This window comes from Phodopus roborovskii, unplaced genomic scaffold, assembly GCF_943737965.1.
Source record: "Phodopus roborovskii unplaced genomic scaffold, PHOROB, whole genome shotgun sequence".
NCBI classification, from domain to species: Eukaryota; Metazoa; Chordata; class Mammalia; order Rodentia; family Cricetidae; genus Phodopus; species Phodopus roborovskii.
In genome coordinates this window covers 354,384-366,786 of record NW_026125937.1, presented here as the reverse complement: position 1 = coordinate 366,786, position 12,403 = coordinate 354,384, and the positions used below count along the sequence as shown (strand labels likewise).

General features: G+C 38.5%; 1 protein-coding gene across 2 annotated transcripts in view; it reads left to right on the top strand.

Moving 5' to 3' along the window:
* Positions 1 to 12,403, top strand: part of Nhs (NHS actin remodeling regulator) — a 72,108-nt gene that overhangs the window by 48,269 nt on the left and 11,436 nt on the right. The window contains exon 4 of one of the 2 annotated variants that reach the window (XM_051179043.1): positions 11,414 to 11,476. The exons of the other annotated variant lie outside the window; for it this stretch is intronic. Within the exon in view, the coding sequence (XP_051035000.1) occupies positions 11,414 to 11,476 (63 nt within the window). The remainder of the gene's footprint in view (positions 1 to 11,413; positions 11,477 to 12,403) is intronic. 2 annotated transcript variants of the gene reach the window in all.

The window sequence follows — 12,403 nt, the reverse complement described above, 5'->3', positions numbered from 1 at the left end:
ATTATTTAGAGCAGTGGTTCTCAACCTTCCTAATGCTGTGTCCTCTTATCACAGTTCCTTCCTCATGTTGTGGTGACCCCCCAACCATAAAATTATTTTCATTGCTGCTTCATAACTGTAATTTTGCTAATGTTAGGAATCATAATGTAAATATCTGATATGCAGGATATCTGATATGTGACCCCCAAAGAAAGGGGCCATGATTTAGATGAACAGAATTGATAGAATGAATATATATATATATATATATATATATATATTGTTTTGTAAGATACTATATGGGTAGTTCAATAATAGCCATCTCACCCTGGAGAAGCTGAGAATGTAGTAGTCATTCATTACATGCAATGCCAATCTGACACTGATGGGCTCTTTTAGAGCTGCTGGTTGTCAGCAGTCTATGTTGGAAGACTGAAGAAGCTGATTTTAATATTAATTAGTAAAAGAATTCAGCCATGCAAGCATCAGGACAGATGAACTTGCCAGTATGTGTGAAGAAGGCAAGTATGCAAAAATGTTTGCTTCTTTTATGTCCTTTTATCTGGACTGTCACCACAAGGTGCCACCCATATTTAGGGTGAGTCTTCCCACTTCAAACAGTCTGATCAAGATAACCCTTCCCAAGAATGACCAATAGCTTATGTTTTCATTGATTTGAGATACCATCAAGATGACAACCAGTATCAGCAATCATAAGTCCATCCCTCATCAAGTTGACGATCATGTCTCTTTACAGAATGCTTAATTTCCAAATGAAAGCAATAACAAAGACATAATCCTGTCCAACATGATATAACTGTGCTGCATACAACCACTAATGCATTATATATTCATTTTAGAATACATAGCCAAATCCCTTAGGGAATGCTTTATCTTTTAGTGTCTCATAATTTAATAAGATAATATAGATTTACAACACTTAACCACTGATATCTCACTTGATATTACATTACATGCAAAAATTAGAGGAAAGAAAGAAGAAATAACTACCCACTCATGTTTTTAATCTTTTATTTTTATGACTTTATCAGGGAAGCATGCATACATGAGGATATTAATATATAGTCTTTTTTAATCTGTCTTTTTTCCATATCCCATTAAAATGGAATCTTTGTCAATTTAGTTAAGGAGGATTGATTTTTCATTCTTTTATTGAAACAGAACACTGTAAGAGAGATCATCTTGGTCCCAATTTCATGTTTTTAGGTCTCTTTGCCACCAGCCTCATTTCAGAGCTAGCTTGAAGGGATGCCCTCCGGCTTGTACTGCCTACTGCACTTGCTTATATTATACAAGGGACCATAAATGTGTGTCATACATGATAGATTATAGCTAAATCCTAAGGGATCAGAGCATATTTCTATTCTAGGCTATTTGCTTCTGAATAGAGCAACACTAAGTTATGACCTTCACTGTCTCCAAAACAACCCTGCACAACTGAAGCAGGATCATCTTCCTGGAGCTTCAATATGTGACACAACTAACTTCTTAATATATGTATCTATATGCACAAACATGTTCTTAACAAAATAGGTTAGAAATCTCATGTCAACTAAAATCCTTGTTTCTGCAACTGGTCACATGGCCTTGCCTGATAGTTATAACTACCTTTCTCTATTACCCATTCTATATTTCCGCTGCCTTAAGCAAATTGCCTCAGCAGCTCTTGGTTCTTTCCCTGGAGGAGTGATGCACACCTTCATCTCTGAAGGGTCCAAGCCATTTCTCACCCTGACTGGATTAGATTGTACTTTCCCATTCACTTGGCCAAGAGACACCCCAAGGATCTCATGAACTCCAGACATAATCTTCTCTACCTCCACTGTGGAGAAGCAATCAAATTTCCACCTGGAAGTCTGAATCAATCACCCCTCCTCCTAATGTTGTTATTCTTTTCTTAGCTTGTTGACTTAAGGGCATCAAAAGCCCAAAGAGCCAGGGAAGTATTAGTCTCCAGTTCAATGGAGGGAGTTTTGTTGTGTCTCCTTGTAGAATCACCTCTCCTTTCTGGAATCGAATCTTTGAAGACAGTAAGATCCCAGAAATAGGAAGCAAAATGTCCCTAGTGGGGGGTCTAGGAGTAATCGGAATGAAGTCATTCCCATTTCCACCCTTGGATTCCTGGACGCGTGAATTGTGGCTATGGGAGAGACTATATGATACATTAGATACTGATTTAATGTGTATACAACCTTCTGCAGAATCCTGGCCCAACCATTCAGGCTACTACTACCTAATTGGCACTGTAACTGTGTCTTTGTTTTTTAAGACAGGGTGTCTCTGTGTAACAGTACCCTAGCCAGGTACCTAGTTCTGGAACTTGCTTGGTAGACCAGGCTGGCCTCAAACTCACTGAGATCCACCTGTTTCTGCCTCCCAAGTGCTGGAATTAAAGGTGTGTTCCACCACCACCCAGCTTATAACTGTATCTTTCAGTGGTCATTCTATAGTTCTATCAAGACAAATGGCTCAGGATGATGGAGAACACAATAATTATTTTATTAGTCAATTTTCTGGTTAGTGTGATAAAATACCATGACTAAAAACAACTTAAAGAAAGGGTTTGCTTTGACTTATGGCTCCAGAAAGATGGTATTCATAATGGCAAAGAAAGAACAGGAAATGAGGTGAGTCTACATACCCACAAAGGCTACCCCCAAAGATGTGCTTCCTCCAGCCAAGTTCCACCTCTTGCAAATAGCATCAGCAACTGGGAACCAAGTATTCAAATCATGAGCCTATTGTTATGCCTTCCCTGTCATGGTCTCTCATTCCAGGCTGGCAACTTGTTTCTGTACTTTCCACAGTGAATCTCAACACACCTTCTTAGAGACACTAGCCAAGTCCATTCACCTTAGTGGCACTCTCTCAGAGGTCTGCCAGCTCTTTTTAGTCCTTTTGAGCTCTCCATACATTAGTACCTTTAAGGCAGCATCCACTGCTCAGAATTCTTGGTTCCAGCTTCACACAGATGAAACTATGGGCCAGATTTAAAAAAAAAATCTTTCTTCCCTTACATTGTTTTGCTCAGTTAGTTTTGTCACAGTAACAAAAAGCTACTACACAGAAAGAGAAGAGCTTGATACTAGTCTTACTAAAACACTGCAGGATCACTCCCATCTAACTCACCTGTTTGGCCTTCTAAAAAATTAGTTGGATCTTGGAGACTTAATGTAAATTATTGGTGACTGTTATTGTACTTGCTATTCTTATGTAGTCTTTGTATTGAAGGAGATCAGCACAGTGCCTGGCATAGTTAAACTTACAGATGATAGCCGAAATGAACTGCCAGCCTAGGGTGAGGGACCGTTGCCAGGATGATTTACAGGAACAGTGTATATGAGGGAGTAGGAAGTCCCTTCTTCTTCTTCTTCTTCTTCTTCTTCTTCTTCTTCTTCTTCTTCTTCTTCTTCTTCTTCTTCTTCTTCTTCTTCTTCTTCTCCTTCTTCTGCTGCTGCTGCTGCTGCTGCTGCTTCTTCTTCTTCTTCTTCTTCTTCTTCTTCTTCTTCTTCTTCTTCTTCTGCTGCTGCTGCTTCTTCTTCTTCTTCTTCTTCTTCTTCTTCTTCTTCTTCTTCTTCTTCTTCTTCTTCTTCTTCTTCTTCTGGCCTACTGGTATCCTAGTAGCCTATTGGTGGTAGAACATGCTGGAAAGAAGATAACAAGACAGAAACATTTGCAGAACCCCAGCATCACAGAGCAAAATAGAGGAGAATATATTTGTAGCAAACAGACAATCACTTGTTCAGCAGCACAATAGCTGATGAAAGAAAAGCTTTAACAAGTGAGCCTGGTTCGTGTTAAGTATTGTGAAAAAAAAAAAAGAAAAGAAAGAAAGAAAGGAAAAGCCTTGTTGCAGAATTTAATTTTGGAATTCTTTTTAAAACATTATATTAGCCTGGCTGTGGGGGCTGTCAATAAAATTACTTGTCTGTATACATCATTTTATATAATATTGTTGGGTTGAATTTTCTTGCATGCCTGAGAATTTTCCACTATTAAAAATATAGGCAGATAATGGAAGAGTCTTCACAATACAAAATTGAATTATTGATATACACAGAAACATGGAAGGATCTCAAAGGCATTATTCTGGGTGAAAGAACCTAGTCTCCAAAGGTTTAAACACCCTACAATTTCATTCATATAACATTTTCAAGATGACAAAACCATAACAATGGAGAACAGATTAGTGACTGCTAGAGGTTAGTATTGGGGGACATTGTGACTATAAAGTGACAACAGTTTGCGAAGGTCATGGAATAGACCTGTACTCTGGTCATGGCAGTGGCTCCCTGAGTATATACACATTGATAATATCCATAGAGGAGTAGAATGAGCACAGGCAGGAGGTGCATGGCTTGTATGAGAGAAGGTCATACTCTTATACCCTTTTAAAAATGCTGGCTGTGGTGAGGCCAAGGATGACCTTGTTGAGCTTCTGTCACATCTGCCCTGAATTCCCTGCGCAAAGCTTCAATGGGAATGGAACCCAAATGGGGCAACATCTCTCCTCTTCTGGCTTCTTCTACTGACTCCCTTTGCTGCTTGCTCCCTCTGATTCAGTGAAAAGGGTTGTGGTGTTTGTAGCAGTTCAAAGACTTCTTTCTTCCTAGTGCTTCAAAGCAGGGCCTGCTTTTTCCTCACTTGTATCTTTTATTCGCTGTTAGCAACCTTTGATGATTGATGGAGCTGAGTGACCCTTGGCAGGAGCCCCACACACTGGCAGAGCCAGACATAGGGAATGAACAAAATACTCAGCCACACCGATCTTGCAGTCATTGTGGTCAATGAGCCTTGTTTTGTGGTCTTGACAGTTCAGAGCAATCCCTATGAGTAAATGACTTAGCTGAGCAGTAGGTACAAAGTGTTCTCCACCCCGGGCTCCCTGTAAACCTCTTTTCCATTCATGTAGGACTACTTTACACAAATACTTTCAAATATGATTTAGTTAAGCTCTGTGTGTTTAAAATATTTCATTAGTAGCAAACAATTAAACAAAGTGTTCTTGAACATTGCAGTATTTTAATATTCTGTTACCCCAGAAATTTCAGCCAAGGCAAAATGTTTTTTTGGTTGGACAGTTGCTTTCAGAGAGCCAGTCTTTGGGTAAAACATTCAAATTTTCCTCACTTATGGGTGGATTTCACACTCTAAATATCTACCACCAGATTGTGATTAAAAACTGAGTGAGTATATGTTTTTTATTGTTGTTTTATGTTTGAGTGTGTGTGTGTGTGTGTGTGTGTGTGTGTGTGTGTGTGTGTGTGATTTCATTGGCTCCACATCCTTAATTTTTTTCTTATTTTTTGAGGGTTAACTCCAGAGTATTGTGTGTACAGAACACAAGTGCTCTGTTACTGATACAGCCCTAGTTTGTTTCACACACTCTCCAAAATCAAAGTTGAACTATCAGTGATGTGTGCTCTTATATTTTATTCTTTTTATGTATGTATGCTGTGTTACAGCATACATGTGGAGGTTAGAGGAAAATCTGCAGAAGTCATTTCTTCCCTTCCATTACATGGGCACTGGGGACTGGGGGCATTGGGGTTTGAAGCATGTGCCTTTACCTGCTGAGCCATCTCTTCAGCCCACATGTACTTTTTAGATTGCTGTGTTGTATTACAGTTTATGAATACGGTACTGCACAGTCTGTTTACCATTCTGCTGTTGGCATGTATTTGGGTTAGTTGTTTCTAATTGTAGGGTTTTTTGGTTAGTTTGTTTTAACAAATATAACTTCTCTAAGTATTTTTATGCAAGGCTTCTTGTGGGTATATTCATATTTCTTTCTTCCATAGACCTAGCAGGGAACTCAAAATAGGCATATGTTTAATTTTATTAATACTACTAAATAGACTTTAAAGTGGTTTTACCATTTTAAACAACCCGTCAATTTAGAAGCATTGCAGTTGCGCCATATCATTTCCAACACTAGATGTTACTACTCTTTTAAGTTTATTACCTCTAGTATACATAGTGACTTGTGATTTGCATTCAAATTGCCCAGAGAATGTGGATATTGAGCACATTTGTAAGAACTTGTTCATCTTTTGTATTCTTTCTGTTGCCAAACATCCTACAGGAGAATTGAGAATGTGGTAATGACTATGTTCATCAGGGAAAACAGCAAAAATATGATTTGGAAAACAAGATTTCTCAGTGATAAGAGAATGTTCCCCAGGTTTGAATGATTATACTTCTTAGCAATTTTAATACATGTGAATGCATAAAGTAGCTAAAGCATTTGGTAAACATCTTTCCCCAAACATCACCCTTCATGGCCTACCACCATTGTGTACCAAATTCTGCTTTAGTGATACTCCCTTGGATTTTTAGGGCAAATTCTTACACCTTAACAAATGCGTATTTGCTAGTTTTCTTTGGGTTTCAAAGCTGGCTAGGAGTATGCAGTGATGGTTTGAACATTTGGAGTTCAGGTGGCATGTTAGGTGAGAGTGATGACTTTGAGAAAACTGAAGGTTGGGGCTGGGGCTCAGCCCTCCTAAAGCAGAGGATATCCCCCAAGCCTCTTCCTCATCCATTATTTTATTTGCCATCGCTTATTCAGCTCTGTTAGTACAGGACTTAGAGAAATGGGGAGAAAGAAGCACAGGGTAAGTTTAAAATGATATTATTAAACATGTTTGGTAAGACAATCACATTGACAGCCAGTGAGAGACTCTGAGATAGTCTCAAGGGACAGACTGCTCTGTCATGGCAGCAGGAAGAGAGTGACATGTGAAGAAGGCATTGCCAAACTTTTTTAAGTCTCAGAGAAAGATCAAAGTGGTTCATATTTATGTATAATACATTCATACAGACTCCTGCACAGAAGAATCTGAGGCAGATGTGGATCCTCCATCTCACAGATGGGCCATAGTACATACATTAATGCAGAGATTAGTCTGAGGACAAACAAGCTCTGTGGTAGAGTGATATTAAACATCCATGTCACCTTACTAAAAGTCTCATATGAACTGTAAAGGATATCTTTACTCTAAGGTTTTTACTCCTGTATTCAAATATATGGTAATACCTCATCTCCAGTAAATACTTCTCAGGTTTAAGATAGCGTGATTGTTGTAAATCAGCTCTGAAATTTCGACAGCTATAAATGCCATGTGGTATCAGTTAGATCACAAACCAAAGCCAATTTTTCAAAACATTTCCTGCTGGAATACCCACAACATTTTAACAGATGTCTTTTGGCAAGTTTTGAAGCAAAATAATCCCCTATCCGCATGTGAAATAAAACCCAACAGAAAGTAAAACGTGGAGTAGAAGGATTGTCTTCTTTTGCCACTAAGAGAGATTTGGGGAAATCTCCAACTCTTTGGAGAAATGCTTGCTCACAGCCACAAAAGTCAAGGCATGAAATTTTCTCTCGCATATACACCACAAAAAGATCGGGTTTTGAAAATACGTTTCAATGTTCACTAGAGAAATTTCCTTGACTACTTTTGAGTACAGCATTTGTTATTTCTTGTTCTGAGCATTGATCATAAATATAATTCTGGGTTTGGTTGAGGCAATCTTATGAAAGGCTAGGGGAAACGACTTGAAAAATACAATAGGGCCCACAGAGACCAAAATGGAGGTGAGGTATCAAAGAAGAATCTATTGTTAGGAACAAGATGGACATGATTGATCCTGGCTTATTCAACAATGTAGTAATTTAGTCCGAGGCCTCTCAAAATCAATGGTAGGGGGGCCAAAATGAAAGCCTAGGAAAGGAGAAGGAAATGGATTTTTCATTTTTCTCCAGCATGTTTTATGAAAATATCAATAGTATAGACAAGTTAAAAGAACTATACAGTGAGCACACTGTACACTAGAGATAAACTACTTTTATTTTGAGCCTGACAGTTTGTTTACACTGAAACTGATTTCCACCTTCATCTAAGAAACACTCTTAAGTGATTGAAATGGTGGTCTCCTAACACTCTTCCCACAGTTATTCTAAAGAACCAAGTGTTGTTTACTGCCACTTTTACACTAAGTGATACTTCCAAAAGCAGGGATCCCTATGGGTATTCTTCTATTACCTGTTGTTTTGCATGAATCTCACCGGTGTTGTCTTATTTTCCCTTATGCTAAATCATTTTAACTTTGTACTAAGAGCTGTACTGAAAAATGATGTGTAGGTGGAAATAATTTGATGTCATATCTTTATGAGGAATTTTATTTCTTTAAGAGGAATTTGTTTCTTAATATTGGGCACACTAAGGTGCTAGCAACACAACAAATATTTATAGAACATTATTGAGTCAGTGGTAATACAGTTATGAATAATGGATAGCATTTCTCTGAATGAGCAATGGGGTACATTTACATAAAGCCATTAAAGAATAATTTAGTTTATACAAATTTGATCAATGCCTAGCTTTTCTGCAACTTATCCATCAGTACCTATTAAGGAATGGCATTCTGGTCAAGTAGAGATGCCCTGAGGTAGAACTGGCTTTGAATCTGATTTCTTAGATAATTTAGAGAGAAATTCTGAGAATATTCATCATATAAAAATATAATCCAAAACAATCAGAATCAATTTGCTGGATGACCAACATCCAGGAGACAGGACGGTTTCAAATACAAGACTCAGACAGTTCTTAATTCATGGCCCACTTAATACTACATGCACAGATACTATAAATCTACAGGCAGACTAATTAGGTTTAGGTGGAGGAACCAAAGAACACCACCTCTCCATTCCAAAGCTTAAGGTTACCCAGTATCAGCATTTGTGTGTTATAGGTTGGGGCTGGTACCAAAATAATAGTGATATGATTATCTGAGGCTGAATCTGCTGGATAGTATAATCCAAGCAGACCTTGACTTCATTATACTAGTCTAAACCAGTGGTCTGTACTGTCTGCATTCAGTCAAGGCCACCCTTAGTCACTGCCAGCTTTTACCTCATACTTGTTTAATATGTAGATGGGTTTTACAAACAGATAAAAAGTAAAATCTACTCCTCATCTCTCATTCCTGAAGAAAAATATTCCAGCAGGAAAGCTGAATTGAGCGATTTATGATGAGCTACCAAAATTCATTAGTCAACATTCATTTTTTTTTCATGTTTTCTGAATTGCAGTCTTCTATTATGTAGTTTTTTTTACCCTTCATGGGCTACCAAAGCCTTGAATTTCTTTGAAGCAACTTCCATATCAACATGACCCTTTGAGGACCCCTTTCACCTGATTCTATGAATTGTTCCTTTATTTTACACATTTCAGTCTCTTACATGAGAATTATACATCATCTATTGCTGATTCTCAGGATAGAACCAGAGTCAAATCTGATCTCAGGTATTATGTAATACATCTTTCGAAATGTTTGAGTTCAGTGGAGCCTTAGGCTCTTTCAACCCATTAGTTTTAATATCTAGTCAAAGCAAACTGGGTGAGGAAATGTCATTTGCACTACATAAAAATTAAACAACAATCCTACACATTCAAACTTAGAAGAGTAAATTAGAATCAGATCTTGAATGCTTCCCTCAGTGCATGCCTGCCATAGGATTGAGAATAACTAGGTTCCGTATCCACTCATGCCAACTCACTTAGGGAACAAGAAGTCTCTGGTGGTTTCCTGTCTGGTTTTATATTTTACTCTAGTAAGACAGAGGTTTCACTGGTAACTGTTCCCTCCTGAGACCTTCGACATGACTCTAATTTTGTTTAATTTTATTTTGTTTATTGAGACAGGGTTTCTCCGTATTGCCTTGGAGCCTGCCCTGGAACTAGCTCAGTAGACCAGGCTGGTCTCGAACTCACACACAGATCTGCATGCCTCTGCCTCCTGAGTGTTGGAATCAAAGGTGGGGGTCACCAACACCTGGCCTGCCTCTAATTTTAGTTGGAGTTCTCATACCTGCTAAAACACACAGATGTCTAGTATCATTAGAGTGGGCAAATATCTTGGTGAGTTCTTATAAGGGAAATGCAACAAGTATCATAAAAGACTGAGAGAGAAAGTTAAATACAGGAATTCACAATTTACAATATGTGCATGTGTGTGTTCAATGAAATTTGTATTATATTAAAGCCCTGCTGTAAGGTAAGTACTATAATATGTGCATAACTGAATCTAAAGCTGGTATAGATTAGACTCACAGGCATGTCTAGCCTTTGACATTGAAACATGACATTGCTATCAACAAAACCCTTACACGGATATACAAGTCAAGTTACTGAAAAATAACAGAAAAAAAAACCCACAATGCTTTTGGCAAGTTTAAAATTTTCTATTGGGCTACATCCATAGCTATCTTTACCTATATGCAGCCTATGGTTTTTCTCACCTGGTAGAAATAAATGCATGGTAAATGCATTCCTGTAATTGCAACATGTGGAAGGCTTAGGCAAGACCACTGTGGGTTAGAGATCAACATGGACTGGATGCTGAATCTGTCTCTCAAAACAAACAAACAAACAAGAAGAACTTCAATGCCTTTCTTGGTAGTTCCTGGAGAGAATACTGATTACCAAATTATTTTTGAAGCAAGATTGACAATATGATTTGTTTCATTCAATAAAAAATAAATACAGGGCCCCTTCTCAATTTAAGTATTGTGAGATGTTGGCAGCCCAGCATTAAACCATTTGTGGGTATGAAGCAGAAACTCTCATGAAACCAATGGTCTTTAAATATGCTTGATGACAGAGAAGCAAATTTGAGCAGTGTAAAGAAGGTGATACATAAAGGACATTTTCTCCCAAACAATTCATGGGAAAATAAAGTCATTCTAAAGAAAGAAAAAAAAAATTTAGTCTTTCTCAACTTAGCAAGACTTAGATCGAAAAGACAGGGAAGTTACAGATCTGTAGAGGTGGCTCAGTAGGTAAAATGCTTGCCTTGCAAACATTCAGATCTAAATCTTAAAGCCAGGTGTGGTGGTACAAGGTAATAATTCCAGAGCTGAGGAAGCAGAAACAAGCAGATCCCTGAGACTCACTGCCCAGGCATTCCAACCTATTTGACAAGCTCCAGGCCAGTTAAAGACCCTCACACAAGGATAAACAAAAACCAACCAACCACCACCAACAACAACACAAAATGGATAATTCATGAGAAATGATGACACCTGAGGTTAGCCTCTGTCCTCCATGTGCACAAGTACACACATGTACGCATGCATATCAACACTCATACACACACCTGCACATATTCAAGCCTATCTTACTACAGATTTTAAAGAATTGTACCTGACCATGTAGGGGGAAAGCCAGGTAGCCAGGATTGGAACTGAAGAACTCTAGGTCCAGAGTCTATCCTCTTAGCCAGAACAGAATCATTTAGGAGAGAAGTTCTCCCAGAATGTTATTTGTTAGTATCACAGATTTGGCCTAACTAGGGCATTGTGTTGTATACATTTTTAATTTTTTTCTTTTGCATTTCATCTTCATAGTTTAACAGCACCCGCTCGCCCTCCCCCACTGAATGTTGCCACATGGCCCCATGGAGTAGAAAGGTATTGGTTCTGAGAACATTGCTTTGCAGCTTTACCCTGCTCTTTTCAGACACTCTCCCTTTCTTCTCTCTTTTAACTTTATTGCAAGCCCATTTTCAACTAACAGTTTTTCTCTTAAGTCAACTTAAAGGATGGTATTTTCCTAACTTGAATTAAAGACTTTCCTGTCATTGGTATTGTTCCCCATTAATGTTCCCCCTTGGAGTTGCAATTTGCAGCTCTGCTAAGCATGGGAATCCTCTTTCACTGTTCCTGAATTTTGTAGTTTGGGGAAAAGAAATTACAGTTTTCCCTGTATTTATCAGAACTGTAAAGGATCAGCTTCTCAAATTAAAAAAAAAAAGGGGGGGAGAACAAGAAAAGAGGATCCTCTGGCAGCCAATTGTCCCTGTCACCATTAAATAAAAAGTACTTTTGGCTGCTGGTCACAACCTGGAGTGGGTCACTATCCTTTAGTCCTTTCAAGTCCATTGTTATTCAAGGAAGGAATCGCCAGCAAAAAGGAGGACTCAGGTGGTGGGAGTTTTCTTTCCTGCTGGGCTCTAGTGCTCAGCTTTCCTGTGCTCTGGTGTTTCTCTCTCTCTCTCTCTCTCTCTCTCTCTCTCTCTCTCTCTCTCTCTCTCTCTCTCTCTCTCTCTGTCTCCCACTCCATTCTCCTCCCCCTCCCTCCCTCTTTGCATGCACCAAACTTTTTTTTCTTTTTGAAAGTTACCTAGGAAACAAAGTCTTTTGTGCTCCAACTTTATTTGAGCTATTCGCTTCACTGGGAATTTGCACAAAAGCTGAAGAGAGAAAGAAGGTTGTAATATTTTACTAAACCGTTCATGGCGAGCACAATTTTCCCCAAGGGGGAATCATATACCATTGGGTGTGTTGGGGGGCTTTACAGAAACCTCTGATAAGGTAAGTAAATTCTGGGGTTTCCTT